Here is a 20,142-nt window from a genome sequence, read left to right on the forward strand (position 1 = left end):
GATAAAAATATCAATTCTTTATAATACAGTATTGCTTTATAAACAGATGGAAAAGCTAAAAGCTTTACTGGTCTTTGGTGTGCCCGGTGAGGGAAAAACTCATGATTTATAAATCAAAACCCAAATTTGTTCTTTATTTAAAAAAAAACCCCAACAGGTCATGGTGTAATATGAGGCTTTGTGGATACACACAGGGAGCAGGCCCGGCCCCGGGGGAGCAGGAATTTGGGAATTCCAGACCCTCTGACCACACCTGTCCCCAGGGAAAGGCTGGGAAGGGAACAGCGAGGGCTGGGAGCAGAGAACAGCCCGGGGGCCACGGGGGCACGGCCTGAAGGGAAGGGCAAAGGGAAAGAATTGATCAAATCTGCTCTAATCCACAAGCGTGCGAGTAAATACTGGATAAATGTAAAGACAGCCAGGGTGGGGAGGGAAAGGCCCCTCCCAAACAAGAAACAAAGCCCTGTTCTGCATGTGAATACATTCCTCCGAGACAGCCAGAGACAGCTTGTTCAGGTTAAAAACAACAGACACTGACAGGTTGTGCAAAGTTCTCCACCACTCACTGTTCGTGTGTCGCAAAACTAATTAAATTTTTCTTCATTAATATAATCCTCCCCATACCCTCACCAAAATCCTATTTTGGTCAAGTTAGGGTAGTTAAGGCATTTTGATGAGTAATTACAAGGTGATTTAAAGTAGATATCTAACATTATGCCAATTGAGGAATAGCAGATAAATTACTGAAGAGCTCCCAAATTAATCACTTATTATAAATGAAATGCCTGTTACAAGCATGATGCACTGAAATATAGTAAAATGACATGTACATGGTACATGTTAAATGACCTTAAATAAAAGCTTGACATAGTTACGCAAATATACAGTACAAGTCCACAAAAATTCTTTAAACAAGTTGAGGTAACCTCAAACTTAAACAGTTTTAATACAATAAACCAGGTAGTAAAAATCTCCTCTTGAGAGCAGGTAAGATTCCTTACTGACCAAGTTTAACTGCACTCACCTAAACAGCAACATTACCCGACTTTTTATATATAAAAACATGGCTTTAATTTATTTCTACATACTTCTCTACCAGCAAAAAAGTTAATGAAAAACTGACCAAAAATATATATATCTTTACAGCTCTCAGCTTTCATATGAGCCTCAGGAAAGGAAAAGGAAAGCTGGCTGGAAAAGGGGGGACAAACGTGAGCTACTGCCATTGAAAAGGAAATGTCATATTGCAAAGTGGCTGTTAGATAACTGTAAACATCATTAAGGATCATTGAAACCCCTAAACTTTAGTTAAAATGAAATGTAAGCTTCGCTGATTATTCATTAAGTTTCCATTTTCGTACTCGCTGCTGCTGCCGCAGCACAGAGGTTCCTGTTTGAGTCAGAAAGGATCAACTGGACTTCAACTGGTGCAGCATATTCTGTTCTACAAGCAAGAGTGGCAATTATTAACACAAATTATGTTTTGTATCAACAACAGAATTATCTACCCAAAGTGAAGACGCTCGGAGTTGAGGATGAGCTGTTTTGTGCAAGCTCCCATTTACCATCACCCCACGCTGAGATGGGTTCAAACACTCAGAGACCTCAACTGTGGCCAGCTCGGCTGTTTGAGACTGAGCTAGAATTTTTGTTTCAAAAAAATAATAATTATCCACAGCCAAAACATCCAGAACCAGGCCCATTATGGACGAATGATCTGCAGAACTTTTAAGATCACAGTTAAGCACCTGAAATCACAAAACACATTTTGCATCCATATAACTTGAACTAGGTTTGTTTGAAATCTCGTACTAGAAAAGGCTCCTAAGGCTGACACCATGGATGGCAAGAGCAGAATGTTTACAGCAGTTATAAATCTCCTGAAAACCGGAGCTCAGAAACACAAAACCTCGGCTATCACTGGAACAAGACTATGCTTTATGGAACTGGGTCTGTAACACACCCTCAACAACAGACAACGTTCCTAGCAAATAGAGTAATATGCCCTCGTGCAGAGGTGTTACCTAGTGATCTAGTTTGAAAGGTGATCAACCAATTCTACTCCTTGGAAAGTCACATCTCCAACGCAGCAAGGCTGGGGGATGGATCCTCCCCTGTTCCAGACAAGGACTCAGCTCTCCAAGACAAGCTCCAAGCCTTGAGCTTCTCCATCTCTTGCTGGCAGACCAAGACCAGTGGACTACAAGTGGTTCTTAGCAAGGGCCTCAGCTGTGCCTCGGGCCAGGCTCCGGGCTCAGGGCGCCTGGAGCAGCTGGGAAGGAAGGAAGGAAGGATCCTGATCCTGATCCTGCCAGCAGGAAAGCGGCCGGGGCACGCGCGGAGCTCGGGCAGCGCCAGCACCTCAGTCTGTGTACTCGGCTACGATGGAAAGGAGGACGGTGATGTCGTCTGGTTTCCCCCCTGCAAGGGAAGCACAAACCCTCTGCACCAAACCACGGTGGTTGGCTTCTGATCCTCTGTGACATCCCCCATGGAAAGCTCTTTCACAACTGGTTCAAGTGTTCAAAACCTGGTTTGAGCAGACACAAACTCTGCCTCCCCCACCCCCTTTCCAAACCGAGGGGTGCACTGACATTTCACACAGTACAAAACCACTTTCCTTTTAAACTCCAGTGAGATCAAACCATGAAAAGGAGGTCAGAACCTTGAACGCTGCTGGTAGCTGGCAGAACACAAAGCCTGTTTTCAGCAAACTCTTTAATAAATGCACGAAACACCTGACACTGCTTTGTGACATGTAAACTGCCAGGACACCAGATGTCCTCAGGAATTTCCACTGTAAATCAAACATCAAACACCTCTTTAGCATCTGCTCCAGCACTGTGTTACCTCAGGTCTTCCTAAAAGCTACTCAATGTTTTCAGTAGTTATTTTTCAATCTCAACAGCCAGAGCAGCACACTCAAATCCTGGAGAAATGGCCCAGGAGAGGTTTTGTCATGTGAGAAGTCAAACCAATCCCTTGGACTCTGGAGATCTGCAGCTTCATTACTGAGTGAGCCTGGAGCAGCACAGAGCCCAAGTGTGACAGCTGCTACCTGAGCACAGGGGCTTAAGGCTCTTCTCATCTCTGTATTAGAGTATCTTTGCTGGTAGAATTTTATTTATTTATTTTAAAGTAAAATATTGTTTAAAAAAGGTGTTTGCTCAGGCTCTGAGGTCTGCCAGGTGCACAGAAGTAGAATCAACAGAGAGATCAGTATGGGGATGCCATTATACAAGATTCAAATTTCAACCAAAAAACCAATCCCAAATCTACCAAAGAGTGGCAGAACCTCAGCTGAAACACAGCAGGAAGAAGAGACCTTAAAAAAATATCCCAAACAAAAAACTACCCTCACATGCCACCACCCACACACCCAAATCCAAACAAGTTGAGTACAGGAGTACTGGAGAACTCATCTCACAGGATTCCTGGGGCAGCAATGCACAGATTAGATTAAAAATAAAACAATCAGGGCTCTGTGTTCTCCATGCTCCAGCTGCTTCCCCACAGGAGGCTCCTGCTCTGCTGGGGCTGGGATGGCCTGAGCAGGCCCTGGGGGCTCTGCCAAATCCCACACGAGCTTGGTGCTCTCCTGCCAACCACATTTCCTACTGTTCTGTTTTCCTACAGGATTATGGAACAGCACAACTTCACTTGGCTAAAGATCTCTCCAAGACAGCAGCAGAGGAGGAGGAGCAGCTCTTACCTCTGACATTCAATCCATTGTCACAGGCAAACTGTGCAAAGGGTGACATGTACGTGGGGTCGTAGGCCAGCTCGTGGGCTTGCTCAGCAATGCTCCGGGCAGTCTGCTGGATGCTCTCATAGTTGGAGTTCTAAATCATGAGGAAAGAAGTTTATTCTCATTCAGGGAAGCTTTTGTGTTGATCCCAGGTTTGGAGATGCCTCACTGCAAACAGAGCTTCCCCATTCTTTAGGGTTCATACATTGGGTTACAGCTGTGGATCTTCACAAGGGATGGCCACATCCAAATCCCCACCAGCAGCTCAAGGCTGGGCTTTGGAGGATTTCCAGAATTTAGAAACTTAGAAGAACAATACTCAAAGCAGACTAAGCCATGTCACCTGAAGGGAACAAGGCATTTGGCAGCTGCAATGTCCCTGTCCCTGCAGCTTCCCTCCCTCCCTCAGGCTCTGAAGTATTTGTTTTATCTCAAGTGCAAGTCTTGCACCTCTGGCTCTCTCAGCCCAGCTGACAAGAGCACCCTTGGGGAGAAGGGACACTTTAAAGTCAGATGAGAAAAATGCACTGAGAGCACACACACCTTCTCCAGGCTGTGTTTTAAGGACATTTTTTTCCCTGTTTCAGTAATTCTGCTGCTTTCCTCCCAGGCTTTTCTCACTCAAGCCAACCTAACAGACAACCACTGCTCTTTTGTCTGTAACCATTTTTAAATGCCTTGTCATTTCAAGAGCCTTCCCTGCAGGTTTGGGAATTAGCAGGCATTTATGTGATTAACTTTTGGCTGAACCCCTTGGGGATCTCCAGTGCCTTTCCCAGACAGGCCAAAAGGTGGAGCTCAGCTTTCTTCCACAAGGGAATTGCAGCTCCAGTGGCCAGCCAGGACACTGCACAGACAAGGCTGTGAGGTGGCTGCAGCCCCAGTGACACATCAGTGACCTGTGGAGCTGCAGGATAAGAGGAGGCCAAATTCTCTTAAAACCACACTGTAATTCTCTTATTTGCATTTCACAGCAGAATAGTTTCCTCAAGGACTTTATACATATTGATATCTCCTTAAGTGTACTTTCCTTTCTGTAAGTAAATAGCCTGAAGCTAAATGTTCCCAGCCAAGTTAAAATATTTTAATGTATTCTTCCTATTTAAAAAGAACATTTGTGGTCACTAATGTGGAAAAGTTGTCAGGATTTTTTTTTAGAGAACACTGAAGATTTTCAAGCACGTGCAACCCACAATTCAGAGAGCCCACACTATGTCAGAATTACTGGTTAGAGAAGCTGAAAGTTATTTTAAGTACAAGTTCACCCTCAAGTGACCCAGGAGAGGCTTCTCTGTTTTTCTGTGTGTCATCTCCAACCTGCACATGCAGTGTGTGGCCAAAGGCAGCACCTGCTATCTCCTCCTTCCCTCCCCTTCTCCTTCCCTCCCTCAGCAGTTATGACATGGAGCCAGCTGTCACTTGGGAAATTTATGCCCAAGCTGCTGTTTCTGGATTCAGCCTGGATGCAAATCCAAGAAAAAGCCCTCTGGGGTCAATGTCCCTTCACTGCTCCCATGGGGTATTATCTGAAAAGCCTTTTAAGGACACAGCACTTTGTGGTGGAGTTTTTATATAAAACACAAAGGTTATTAGAAGTAAAGGGAGTAACTCTAAAGGTTTAGGCAGCACAAAAGATGTGAGAGTTTGAGGACACAGTGCTCACCTTCAGCTTTTTCAGCTCCTGCAGGATCATGTAGTCAGGCATGTTGTCAAACAGTCCATCTGTGGCTGTCAGGATGATGTCCCCAAGCTGCACATCGAAGGACGTGCTGTCAGCAGCCTCGGGGCTGGGGATGGACAGAGGTTAAAGGACTCCAGCCCTCCCAAAACCACCAACCCACCTCCAACAGCACACCACAGCTTCTGCACTCGCTGCTCTTTGGGGGTTTGTGCAAGAGAAAGGAGTGATCACCCACTGTGGAGCTTTAGCACCAGGATGGGCAGTGAGGAAAGGCCAGCACAGGCCCTGGGACTGCACACAGGTCCTGCTCCAGCTCCCACACCCAGGATTTGCAGTTAAAATTCCCACATGAACAATCCTGCAAACTAATCTGCTTCAGGAGAGTGTCTCCATGGAAACCAGTAAGCAGAATGGCAGCTCAGGGCTTCCTTCTGCTCATCCTGAAGATGTAAGAGTGATACTTGAAAGAGCAATTCATAACAGGCCTGGCCCAAACACTTCAGGATTCTGAATCACTTTCTAATTCAATGGGATATGAAACATGCCTGGAAATCACTACCAGGAGACCAGAGTCTGCTGGAATGCTTCAACACATTACACAGCACCAGGAGGGGAAAACACCCAGTTTGGGCATGAATATTGCTGCAAAATCTGATTCTCAGAAGCAAGATAACAACAAACCTTTTATTTTTAAAGTCTCTTCAGGGGTCAGTAAAAAGCAGAAATTGCTGCATCCCCAGGCTAGGTTCTGCCAGAGCACAGAGGAGCTGCTTTGCTCAACTGCTGTGCAGCTTCAGGAAGGCTGATGGAGTTAAGATTGCCTGCCTGTGCCCATATATAGCCAAATTCATCACTGAACTGGGACAACAAATACAAAAGGACAGAGAAGCGTTTCGACAAGGAGCATGAGTGCTAATTAACGTCAGGAACAGTGCAGGAACCAGCCAGAAAGCTGTAATCATGATTCAGAGCTGAAGTGTGGGAGCACATTTATCTTGTGCTTTCCTTATTACTGGATGACTCAGAGTACTTGGCTTCCCTGACTTCCACTGGACATTATCAATTATCCTCCTGCTTTTTGTTTTTATGGTCTTCCTATGGATGACAGAGAATCTCAGAAAAATTAAAGATTTTTTACAGCTCTGGAATTTCAAGGGTTCATTTCATTTTAGTCTAACAAAGAGCCTGGATTACTGAAGGGTTCTAATTTCAGAGTCCTACCCTGGCTTCCTCTCAGCAGTTGCAGGGTGAAGAAATAAAACCACACACAAGAATGGTCAGGAGTTTCAACAGCTTAACCAACACTCCCAAAAAGAACCCTTCTGGATTAAAGCCTCAATCTTTGCTGCACCAGCCCTGACACTGCAGAGAATCATTTAGGCTGGAAAAGACTCAAGCTCACTGAGTTGAAAACTTCAGCTGCCTACTGCATTCCCTTTATTCCATGGCCACTCTCTGAAGATCCTGTTACCACCTCCTTATATTGAGATGAGGGATTTCACTTTAATCAGTGAGACATTTTGAAAGCTGCATTTTAACACATATTTGAAAGCTGTTTATTTTTGAATTTATTTCATATTACTGGTGAGATTTCATAAAGTCAGGATGGATCAGCCTGACATTCCTAAGGGAAGACACAGGAACAAGCCTGCCTTTGAAACAACTCATTTCTGTGAACAGATTGTCCTTTCCTCATACTCTCATTCCCAGCTTGGTGTTCTGCCAAACAGTTTTTTTGCTGGTTTTGGTCAAATACAATATACTGCTGGAAACAGCAAGTTGGAAACACAAGTTACAGTCACATGTCCCTCTGCTCTATTCTTCAAGCACTTGCAACCTCAGTGCCAAGATATCTAAATTAGCTACTCCAAACAGTCCCACGGGAGCAGAGGCAGGGATTGGAACCAAAGCTCTGCTCTGTTGTCCACACAGCAGCTGTAGTGGGTGACATCTTCCCATGGATCAGAACAAGCTATGGGAATATGCCACCATGGACAGCCCAGTAAACTCAGACTGTGCAACAGGTACAAGGTTAAGCACAAGGTGAGAAATGTTCATGGCACTCACAGAGGGAGGGTGGCAGGTACAGGAGCTGGCTGGATATGTGTTTATATCCTGTGTGGTACAGGAGAGCCCCACAGCAGCAGGAGTGCAGCTCTTTGGCAGCTGGTCACACACACAGATTAAAAATTAAAGTTCCTCTTCCTCCTTACCTGTCACTTAAGACAACTCCTTCTGCTTCTGGTGGAGCTATTGAGAGCTGGAAGGGAGTGTTGAAGTAATGCTGCTGCTCGTCGGATCGATGCACGACTTCCCCACCTCTGACCACCAGAAATCCAGAATCTCCCAAGTTGGCTGTGTGTAAACGATGACTTGATCTGTCCAGGACTACTATACAAGCTGTGCTGCTCCCTGCAAACACAGGGACTGCAGTCAGCCTCACACAAACTGCTGTTCTCTCACTGATCTGATCAATAGTTCAATTATTACAACATTCAGCAAAGCTTGAAAGTCAGGAGAAATGGAAATACTCAACAATGCCACAATTTATATAAAACAAAACCAGCAGAATGCTAGAAATCTTTGCAATACAAATGATGATTTTTGTGTAGAATTCACTCTTCCTGCTTTGATTTTGGTAAACACATTATGCTGACAAATACCTGTTTTGTTTGGCTTTATTTACAGTTTTCCATCCCAACATACGTCAGCACATTCTGCTATAGGACCGGATTTACAGAACTCACATAAAATACTGAAATTCCAAAATCATGGAGATAATAGAATTCTAGTAGCATCCATACAATGCTAGGAGCTCTCCACACAGTTTCACTCATCAGCTGTAAATAAACCACACCAAGTAAAGAACTGTTTGCAATTAAGTACTAGGTCCTGCTGCATTTCTCTGCTCAGAACATGAAATGCTTTTCCTCCCAGCCTGGCTCTGCAGAGCTTGCTTCAGGTTTAAAAAATAATAATCCTGTCACATCTTCAGGACACCAACTCCCCAAGTTTAAGAAAAAAAAAGTATTTCAGAAACAAATACTATTCCAAATTGAAGTAATAGCAGAAACATGATGTCAGCTGTGCTTGGAACTATCCCAGCCATGCTTGAGGGCACTGAGGAATTCTCCATTCATTCACTGGGAAGTAGCCACCAACTGTGCTTGATTGCAAGCCACAAAAATGCTGTATTGCAAAGAAACCCAAAGTCCTTCACAGCAAACAGGACAGGACAGGACAGCACAGCCACCAAAACACCTTTCAATCCCCAGGAGGGGAAATAAGCTACAGCACCTCTGCCCCCATCACCAGCTTGTGAACTGTCCTCACCTTCTACCCTCATGTTCTTGCAGCAGGATTTTCCAAGCACAGCTCCATGCTGGACAGACCCCAAGCTTGCAGTGAGCAAAGCTCAGGATCAGGCTTGCTGGTGCAGAAGTCCAGCTGGCTGCAGGCATTGCCTGTTCCAGACAATTCCCTTTCCAATACACAGAGTTCCCTGCAATGCCCTGAATCTGTTCTCTAGTGAACACACAGGATCTTCTCTGTCCTTAATGAATGTTAAGTCAAAGCAGTACCTCTGGAAAAAAATCTGATTTTATATGTGACAGTGTCCAAAACTGTGCTGCAACACAAGAGTGATTAAATAAATGGCACAGTTTCCTCCCATTTCAGTTTTATTTTATATTATTTGCAGGATTCAATCCTGATGAACCAAGTATCCAGGCTTAAAGCACAACAGCAAGGAGAAGTTACTGCCTAATGAATCCTCCTTAATGAAGTCTTCTCCTGTCCCTTTATTTTAAATAAACTCTAAATGCTCATTGCTGTGGTAATTCCTTATTCTAAAAATACTGTTCTCAGCTGAAGGAGAAACACTAAGGATCATTAGTTTCAAATTCTAACTCTATTAGCAGAGTGTAACCAGGAGGCCATGAGTGGAATGCAGATCTTGTGACTCAGCACACGCTGCTTTTCAGCACTGCAAAGGTCAAGCCCAGCCGAGCTCTGTCTCCAAAGGCACAGGGAGAGCTCTCAGTGCCCCACTTTGCAGCTCACTTACAGCTACACCTGCTTTGCACAAATAAGCACCATTCAACACACCAAATCCTAATGTCATTACTGACCACTGCTATTTTGGTGACACTTAAGGTCACTCCTGAGGTTCCAACCTATTCTTTGGTGTATAATGCAAGAACATCTGCTCCCAGCTCAGCAGACAAGTTAAATATAGCTCACACTGCACTGCTCTGGCACAGGAGATAAGGTCAGGTGAGCTGTGTGCATTTTGTGCAGGGCAAACATTTTCTTGGTGCAGAAGAGGCCTCGTGGCCTTTAGAGAAGTGGCCTCTTGGCAGAGCTGTCAGCTGAGACCAAGCATGGCCTCTCTATCTGCTCCCAGTCCCCAGGCAGCTGAATGCCCTGTGTCCCATCAAGGCTGACACAGAGTATGTGAAGCATCTACTTCAGCTGCCTTCAGAAAGGTCTGTAATGAATCCCCCCACAAAGATTTATAAAAATAATGCTACCAGAGATTGTGTGATATGAACTAAAGTCAACCAGCTGGGGTTTCAGTGCACTGGACATAAAAGGCAACAGGAGCAGAGTAAGGCCAGCAATGAGCAGAACTACATCCAGTTACTATCAGAAAATATTTCTCCTTGCATAACTGAAGCAGAAAGCCACAACCAGTACCTCAAAGAGTTTTGAGCAGAGAACAGTTATTTATACATATAAAATACAGAGTGAGCACATGTGCACAGCGTGTTCCACTGCAGAACTCTCTCTGCAAACTCTGGTGAATTCACCCTTCCCACAGAAAGCCTTTTATTTTATATATAAATACACACACATCAACACTCCCTGCAATACTAAATTGATTAAAAAAGTTTTAGAGAAAATAAGGATGCCACCAAAGCCAACTGCATTTCTATGTTTTCAGTTAATTAAGAGAAGTTAATTGCCTGTAAATTTGCTGTAGACAACGACAAGAGATTCAGGCATCCTTCAGCAAGCCCATGGGTAACACACACCCCAGATTGAACTGACATCTTTGTGGTGTCTTACCAAGCAAAGGTACTTTGTTCTGCAGCAGCTCACAGTAGCCTGCAGTGAGAATTCCAACAGGATTGCTCGGAACAAACCGTCCTTCTTTCACTAAACGTTCACACGTCCGCATGAGAGTCCCTGAGAACTGAGAAGGGTCAACCCCGTAGTCTCTCCAGCCACCAACACCATCTGCCACCCCTGCAAGGAAACACAAAACCAGAGTTACCTCAGCACAAAACAAGGGCTTTAATTATTTACATCACTTGGGATATTTAGTACCTAAAATGTAGGACGTGGCACCTGCCTGGAAAGCATTTTTGATTAACAAATAAATTTCTGAGTATTTTTAAGATAACTTCTGAGATCAGTTCCTGGACTAATCTCCAAATATCATCTGAATTGCTGAAAGGAAGGTGAAAGTCTAATGCTGAAAATGAGGGAAAATAATGGGATATTTGGGGGTAAGGTGGGGATTCAATCCCATTAACCTCTCATCAGTCCATTAAAAATAAATAAGTTTTATTAATGTTAAATGTGAAGGTCAACATTTTCATTAGTACAGAAATGACACAAAAACTCTTCCTGCTATTCAGTAGCCCATTTTTTTTCCTCAGACTGCCTCCTCCTATGAAGGACAATGATTTCTATAGAAAATAAATCTCCATTTTACAAGTGTTTACCAAAATCCCTGTAACCAACACAATGCTGGGACCTAGCCCTTTCAAGGAGAGCTTGGTGCTTACAGCTTCAGCCAAGCAAGAGAATGAAAACTAAGAGCCAGAGAATTTTCAATTATTCAAAATAACCTGGATGTCAGAAATTTAGACCAATTCTGCCAAAGCTTGGGAAGCTTCTAAGCAACAGGGACAACAGTGACTGTGGTCATGGAAAGGGGTGAGCAGAGGGAGGTGAGCAGCAGACACATTTTCTGTTGGTCATTCAGTTCAAGAGCTTTGAACTTCTTCCAATTGCCTAAATGATAAAAGCAGAATACTTCTGAAGGTATTATTTCAGATTAGAATGTTACTATGTGGAAATTTTTCCCAAAATCTTTTTGATCCTCAGCATGGGACAAACCATTTCAAGCAGAGATTTCCAAAACATAATAAAACTGAAATGTGTTAGTGATAAAAGTGCAAAAAGTGAATTTCAGTACTCAGATTGTGTTGAAGGACAGTCTCCTCAGGAAAAAAAAAATTATCAAAGGCATGAAAATGTGAGTGAGAAGATAAAAGCCAATTTCCTCATCTCCAAACGCCCTTCACACGGACAGGGGCTGAAACTGAGACGGAAGCTTTAGCGCCGACCTTGGCGTGAACTATAATCTGCCAGGAGGTTATCGCCAGATTCTGAACAGCCTATCAACATTAATCAGATTTCTCCCTAAAATAGTGCACAACCTTTCAGACACCTGCTTTGTCCCTCTGTTTTCTCAGCAGAATGTCACAGGAATGCAGATCCCTGCGTTCACCTCTTTGAGCAGACCCCAGGAGGAAGCTCATGCAAAAGCACTCGGCATTCTCAGAAATGACTTTTCTGGATCCTCCAGGAACAGCTTAATCCTCTCCCTACAGGTGTCACAACCTCAGGTTAATACTGGATTAACCATTTGCTTTCTGCTGCCACACAGACAAGTCTAGAAGAAGAGATCATAAAGGAAAGGTTCTAGATCTGGAACTTGAAACTGAAACTCAGCTTCTGGTTAAACAATGGTGCTTTATGAAGTTACCAGATAAATATTTTGCTTTCTTCCCTTTAAAATGAACATAGTCCACATGCATTTCTGCAGTGCCTCACTGACAACAGGGTTAATGCAATGAAAAGATGTTTGACCAGTGCTGCCCAAAGCTCTTGGCTCCCAAGGCAGTTACAAAGAGAGCTCAGCAGAAGTTACAGAGTTCCCTCAAGCGATCCAGACAATCCTTTCCCATCAGTGTTGGGAAACACTGACACACAAACACTGCAGCTTTAGCACAGAGCACCAGAAACCACCACAGCAAGCACCTGAGGAGGTCACTTATCAAAACCTATTCAATTTTTAAAGGAAAAATTAGTACACCACCTGACTTCTTTGTTCCTTTCTTACTGCAGGCAGGAAATGTGAATCATGGCAGCACCCTTCACTCTCTGCCTTTGTCTGCCTGCCTTCCTGTCTGCTTTCTGCAAGCCATGAACAGCTTTAAGTAGGCTCTGCCAGTGCTTTCCAAAGCAATCACCCTCTAGACATCCCCCAGCAGCTCCTCTGGCTTTGGCTGGTACCACACAGACAGACAGACAGACAGACAGACTGACCCCACAGCACCAGCACAGCTCCCCTGGCTCCCCACAGCGACACCCCCACAACCCCCTCAGCAGCCACCAACCCCATTTCTTGGTCTTGCCCCAAATGGAAAACGTGAGGGTTTATAAAGGTTTGGGGCCAGGACCTTGAATCATCCTGTCCTACCTTCAAAGGGGTTTTAAAATAAACCCAGTATCTTTACATTCTGCAATCTCAGTAACCTGAACAGCTTCACGTGGGAAAGCAATGTGTGATTTTGAAATAGTTTGAGTAAACTGCTACTGAAATAGATGAAATGTAAATGAGAATAAAGTTTAAGTAAACTTTGTGCTATTTTATATATACAGCAAACAAGGAGTGAAATGTTTTCAAACTGCAGATGTAGCAAAAACTAAAAATTCAGCTTTGATTAATTCCAGGTTTTCCCTCTGTCATCAAAAGAAAATTCAAAGGTGTTGCTATTGGCAGGATCACTCCTAAGGAATAATGCCAAGCTCTATTTATATATAACACCTTTGCTTTCATCCAAGAAAAAAATAAGGTATATATTCAAAATAATTGCCTTTTCAACAAATGCTGAGGTTTCCTTTGAGCCATAAACCAGTGTGATCCAGTACTAACCATGTTATAAATTAGGAATTACAGGACATTTAAGGCAAACTGCATGGCTGAGAACTGCTGAAATTGAGCTGTACACAAATCTTGGGGGTTTTTTTCATTCATGCCATTCAGTAAATGAGAATTTTATAGAAAGATTTCTGTGGCTATTCCCTGTTCAAGTCCATGCAGAAATTACACAAACACCCACGTGACAGTGCACTGCCTGCAGCCAGATGAACCACCACTGTAAATAAAGCAATTGAAAATTTCACAATAAATTACTTCCAAAGAATAAATACTTCTCAAGTATTTAACTGTATTACAGAGATCTTTCAGAATCTCAGAGTTAACACTCCACTACATTGCCTTGTGCTGGAAAACACAGAAACATGCCTGCCAGATAAAATACTTGCTGCATGTGTCAATCCAAAAACTGACTTTAAGATTCAGAAAAGCAAAATCTCTCTCAGAGAAACACCTGTCAGGAAGTTACAAGACAACAAATGACTGATGCTGCAGCACTGAAACTGAGCCAGACAAGATGCTGGTGGTGAAACCTATTAAAGCTGATTTCAAAATGTTAAAAGCACCTGGGATAAGACTCCAGATGAAATGCAAATGTGAAGTTGTTTTGCCTGCCAGCACATGAGTTCCCTGCAGAAGCTCAGGGAAAAGCAGCCAGTGCTGAAAGCAGCTTTTCACCACTCACTTGTGTGAGTGAGATCCAGGTGCTCTGCCTGACTCACAGCAAATATAAACTAAACAGCCTGAAAGTTCAGAACAAAGCCCTGATAGTGATCAAACTCTGTTTAATATAAATAAAGTTATGAGGGGCAGTGCTGGTTAGCTGGCAAATTAACCTGCCCATGGTCAGAGTCCAAAAGTACCACCCTGTCCCAAAAATCTCTTGAGAGATGGATATTCTGAAATACTGCATCAGCCAAGAATAAAAATCACACAGAGAAGCACCAGGCAGGCACAAATGTGTCAGCAGGAGCTACTTTTGCATGCAACCACAATTAACTTTCTAAGGCACTCCACACATCCTACTGAACTTTCAATTTCTTGAGATCCTTACCTGAAATAGCAATGAATCACTGCTAAAAGAACATCAAAAGGATTTATTTATAACTGAACTTTGCATCAAATAGAGGCTAAAATGGTTAAAAAGTGCAATGAATTACACCACACAAGTTTGAAACACAGCACCTGGTATTTATCAATGCCAGAACTGAGATAAAATGATAAGATTTCCTGTTTTATCAATGGTGGGATAAATCACACACCCAGACAGGTTCTCTAAAGCAAGTCCAGTGCTCAAAGGCAGCACTGACCCTCAGCAGCTTCCCTGGATCTGTTGGAGCCCAAGGGTGTCTGTCCCCCCCTCAAGGTTTTGACAAAGAAATAACCCAGTTAAACACAAATCCCCGAGGGCAGCTTGTGTGTGACTGCTAACAAGTTACAGGAGGAAAGGTTACTTATTCACACTGTTACAGTAAAACTTAAACTACCCTTGCATGAAAGGAAAGGTTCTGGAAGAGTAACCGGGTGACAACAGGGAGCAAAAAACAAAGGCAAAGTGAGCAATGATCTTGAGGAACAAACTGAAGGAGAAACACAGAACTGGAAACATTAAATTGTGCATCTGCTCCCAGAAGAAAGCAACAGTTCCTTTTATCCCCCCCTGCCACAGCACACTTGTTCCTGCAGCAGATTTTTACCAGGTAGATTTCCTCCCTATTTTACTGAAGCCTGAGAAATCACTCTGTGCATTTAGAGAGCTCCAGAAGAACACTAAACTATAAATTATTTCTGCAGGCTTTATAAAAAAATCCCTAGTTACAATTACCTAATTTCTCAAGCTGTTCAGTGACTGTGGAACTGCTGAGGAAGGACAGGTACTGGGGGCAGACACTGAAATAAATCCCTGCCAGCCTGACTCATCTCAGGCTCAGTTTTCACAGCAGGGATGAACCAGTGCAAAGAGCAGAAGATTTTTCCAATGCTCCCTATGGCACAGGTATGATTAACCCTCACCTCCTGCACTGGGCTCAGTTTTCCTTATTTCCCTCTGATTTCTGACAGAGTCTGCTCTTCCTTCAGGCCAAGATCTGTGTATGAATGGAAAACTGGCTGCCATCACCAAGCATCTTAACATTTACTTAAAACTAGAATTTAGCTGGAAATTCTGACCTGGATACTTGGTGAGCAATGCTCTTGCAGAAACTGTGGGAAAGAAGAATAACCAGAAGTTTCATTCCCAGAGGTCACATTCAACGCTGCTCCAGAGCAGCTCTGCTGACAAGAAACTCAGTGCCTGTTAATGGGGTGGCTCTCAATCTTTAGTTTCCCTACAAATGCCAGCACTGATGCCCCCACGTTGAACAGAAGATTTCCTGTGAGCTGTTACAAACACAGACACGTGTGCAGCCCTGCAGATCTCTGCTGCTGCCTCTCGGGCACCCTGAGCTCACACACAGTAGGTGAAAGGTGACTCCGAGGGAGGAGGGCGATTCTCGGCTCCTTCAGTGTGATAAGTTGTGATAAGGCAGCAATCTCTTTAATAGGTATGATACCAAATAAACCACTTAACATAGTCCTCTACAACCTTCAGGCATCCAATGAAGGATCCCTCCAAGCTCTACAGCTGCCACAACAACCTTGACATTTCCTCTACAAATCCTTTCAGGTGTTGAAGTTTACTTTTCCTGATGACAGTGACACCAACAATATTCCAGGGCTTTGTCACTCTGCAGTTTTACCTACCTCCTATGCAGGCTGCTGACAAATTTTTCAAACCAAGTGCAGCTCCTTTCACTTTAGAGTAGCTACCCTGCAGCACTCAGACACTTCCCTCCCCTAAAAAATTAAAAATCAAGATTTGCAGCCAAAAGAACAACTGTCAAATTTTAACTCTGCAGTGAACAGAGTTTCCTGCTGCCAGACAGTTTTTCCTTACTCCTGGGGGACAGAAATAGTTTGGAAGAGTCAAGTCACACTGGCTACACCCAAACTTGTACCCAGCAGAGACATTGTATAAGTGATGCTGTCACGGGATGCGCATTGGCTGCTGCAATGTTTCAATCATGAGTCACACAACAGCTTGGAAAATCCATAAAAAACGAGCAAAGAAGTCAGGAGCCTGATAAGGCCACAACAAGAAAGAAAAGGCAAATCCCAAATTTAAATAAAAATCACCAGCATGTGACACCACAAAATTTCTGGAGGTGAAAACCTTGGCTTTAATGTTTACTTTTGGTAAATCAGTGAAATGGCTGTAAAACTGTTTAAGTTATTTTTAAAAATCTGGCTTGTTCCCCATGTAGTAGAAATCCTACTTGCATGCTAATGAGAGAAAACAGATGTGTCAGAGTCTTGGTTTTCAACTACTTCTGTCCTCAAAAGTTCCAGAGACATCAGACATGAAGCAGTGCAGAATGTCTCCCAAACCCAGTGAGAGATTTCAATACTCTGAGGATCTGAACACCCAAGACACTGGCAGTGAATGAACATCATGGTACAAGCAGCACAGAAAGGAAACCCAGGCCTGAATTGTAAAGCTCTAGAGATTAACATTGGCAGCAAAGCCATTTCCTTTCCTTAGGGTGATCCCTAAGGAAAAACTCCTGTTCTGAGCTTGTTTCTCCCTGTGCTCAGAATGGAAGAAAACACTCAAACCTGACAGGTATGTTCCAGAGAAAAGCAAAAATGAGAGACAAAACCCCCAAGGATTCAGGTACACCAGTGACAGGCCTTATCAAGCTTGAACAACTCTGGGAGAACTGGAAACAACCTGAATCTTCTTCAGCTTTCTGCTGATCTTACTGTGAAAGGCTAAAGCTCAGACTAGAAGACATTGTTAAACATTCAGCCTTTGAACTCTACAGCACACATACAACAAAAGGAGTGTTTAGCATTTTGATTCTGCTATAAACATCTGCCAAGCCAGCTCTTGTTTGACCTAAGAAAATGAATCCCCAAGCACTCATGCCAAAGGCTGGGAGTAGTTCTTTCACTGCTCCACCACACCCAGTCCATCCCACACAGGCAGGCTTTCCATAATCCACTGCTTCCAGAGAAAATGGCACAGATGAATTCCATATTAATTATCTGGCCGGCCTTTGTCACTTTGACTACTCACTCCAAGTGATACACTTGGAATTTACTGTGTCAACTGCTCACTGTGGCTCAAACCACGTGAGCCTCTTCCTTAAATGTCAAAAAATTGTGTCTGAAACACAAAGAGTGCAGCTCAGGCAGTTCTGCTGAGGTGCAGAGTTAGGTACTGAGGTAGCACAAAATTTATGAGGGTCTTAAAAAAAATCATTAAGGAATCTCAGGTTTGTGATGGGAGTAAGAGGAATTGAGGGCAGGAAAACACTGGTGGTGCTGAAACTGTCTCTGCAGCACTGCAAAAGGGCTGGCTGAGAGAGTAAAGAGATGACCCAGCAGCAGAAACTGGGAGAAAACTACTGTTTGTAAACCTAAGAGCTACAGATGAAGAAGAAAAAAACATCAAGTTAGAAGCATCAAAACCCACCTGAACATTCCTGCTTTTGCAGAAAGTACAGAGATTTTGGGTTTTCTAAAAAAGCAACAAAGAAGTGACAGAAAAACAGCTTTACCAGGGAAGAAACCCCAAAACCAAACAACCCAACAGGTTTTCCATTTAAATTATTTGCTTCTTGGTACTTAAGGCATCCTGGGTGTGATGCCTTCTTTGCTGCTTGGTCCTTAAGTGGAGCTACAATTCTGTTTGTTTCCAAGTTGCCATGAAAATTAATGCAGAGACCAACTCAGAAATGCAACTCTCTGTTGATTCCAGCAGGAACACAAGACAAACTGTAGGTCCACATACAGCAATTACCAAATATGGCCAAAACCCCCTAAACATCATCAAAAGAGGCCAAATCTGTCCCTTCCCCACATAAAAAAAATCCACTTCAAAGTACAGGAGATCCTGCATTTCTCTTAAGGGCAAACACCAATTGCTCAGTTATTTATCAGTGCTGGCCTAGCATGAACTCTAAAGGCAGCCAGGGTTAGTCACATGCTAAAGGAAGGGTGTCCAACAGCTAATTCTAATCCCAAAAAGTTTATCTGGAAGAGGCACCACAGAGAAGATGTAGAGTGTCTAAAATGCACCCACCAACCTTCCACATCTTGAAAGCTGTGGCATCACTCTTACAGTAACAGCTCCCTCGAGAAAAACCAGCAATAACTGTTACCTAGCACCAACTTGCAGCTTCCTGAGGAAAACGTCTCCGCTCTGTTAAATGGCAACCAAGTTACAATGACAGCGCCAAACTGAAGATCCACCAATTCCACAGCATGAGACAGCACAGTGCAACCCCATCGGTTTAAAACAAAGAAACACAAAACTAACCCCAAACAAACAAAAAAAACCCCACAGACGGGAGCAGGGAGGAGGAATCTTTTTTTTAAGTGTCAAAGTTTTGGTGAAAATTTGCTCCTGGTAGTTACACCACAGCTAACCTGTGCAGAGTGTCAGTCAGTCAAATTCAACCTTGAGCACACAGGAGAAAGGTCAAAGCACTGTCAAAAGCAACGCTGCCCACAGTCTGAAGGTTCTACTGATTATCCATAATTATTCACTGCTTCTAAAATCTGAAGCCTTAAGAGTCATTTTGCCCGTGATTCTAAACCAGAGAGCACAATCAGGCCAGAACAAACAACGAAACTGAAGTTTGACATTTGATTCCAGTCTCAATGTCACTCTGCCTTTCACTTGACAAGGACATTGCACGCGTTAAAATCAGGAAGTGCCTGTTCAAGTGATCTTGTCTGCTAAAATACAATGCATGTACACGGGGTTAGGTTTTAAAGACAGAAAGTGGAACGCACAGGGAGCTGTTCCTCTGAGTTTTGGAGCCACCAGGCCTTCCAGGCACCCACAGGTGAAACACCCAGGCCGGGCCAGGACACCCGGCACACACAGCCCCCCGTGCCAAAGGCAGAGCTGCAACAAAGAGCACCAGCGCTTCCTCGGGAAGCTAAAAAAGCGAACTCACGGTGACACTGACAGGCAGAACCAGCTCCTTTGTCTGAGGCTGGGGGTTGAGCCGCTCGCCATGTGCAGCTCCGGGAAGGAGGGAGGAGGTCACAGGCGAGGCCGAAGCCACCTCAGCCCCCGGCCCGGCCACTTACCCAGCACATCCGCGGTGCGGTGCCGCGCCACGAAACAGGCGTCATCCCCGTAGCACATGCCTTTCTTGAGGATGCCCTTGCGGAAATCTTTGCCGAAGCCACAGCTGGCCGTCACCAGGCTGTAGTCGCGGGAGTCCGTCTGCGAGAGGCCGCCCAGGACCGCCCGCGCCACCAGCCTGCCGTAGGAGAGCACCGAGAACATGGCGTGGGGCGCCCAGCAGCCGAGCGCCAGGAACGCGGGGAGCCACCGGCGCAGCCGCCTCCTGCCCGCCGAGCGCCCGCCGCAGGGCGCCAGCCTTCCTTCCCCTGCCCGCCGGCCCGCGCCGCCGCCGCCGCCGCTCCGAGCCCTGCGCTCCGCGGAGCCGCGTCCCTCCGGCCGCCGCTGCGCTTCACCCGCCCTCGCTGCCCCTCACGGCCCGCGCGCTGCCCCTCGCGCTGCCCCTCACGGCCGGGCTCGCCGGCAGCGCCCCCGCCTTCCGTGCCACCCCCCCCCGCCCCCCGAGGGGGGCTGTGCCAGCTCCCCGCTGCCCGCGGAGCTCTCGGAGCTCCCTCCGGGCTCGCTCCTCGCCGCCCGCGCTGCCCGGTCAGAGCCGCCCGCGCCGCCCCCGCGCC

The 20,142-nt window shown here is 44.8% G+C and overlaps 1 protein-coding gene across 1 annotated transcript; it reads right to left on the reverse strand.

Moving 5' to 3' along the window:
* Nucleotides 1-229: 229 nt before the first annotated feature.
* On the reverse strand, nucleotides 230-19,876 carry PPTC7 (protein phosphatase targeting COQ7). The gene is made up of 6 exons (XM_033075952.1): nucleotides 19,531-19,876; nucleotides 10,500-10,679; nucleotides 7,643-7,841; nucleotides 5,412-5,535; nucleotides 3,713-3,842; nucleotides 230-2,421 (listed from the first exon to the last, which is right to left on the reverse strand). Exons 1-6 carry the CDS (start codon nucleotides 19,730-19,732, stop codon nucleotides 2,363-2,365), a joined length of 894 nt encoding a protein of 297 aa, XP_032931843.1. The 5' UTR covers nucleotides 19,733-19,876; the 3' UTR covers nucleotides 230-2,362.
* Between the last annotated feature and the right edge of the window lie 266 nt (nucleotides 19,877-20,142).

The sequence above is a fragment of the Catharus ustulatus genome, chromosome 18 (genome assembly GCF_009819885.2).
Source record: "Catharus ustulatus isolate bCatUst1 chromosome 18, bCatUst1.pri.v2, whole genome shotgun sequence".
Taxonomy (NCBI): Eukaryota; Metazoa; Chordata; class Aves; order Passeriformes; family Turdidae; genus Catharus; species Catharus ustulatus.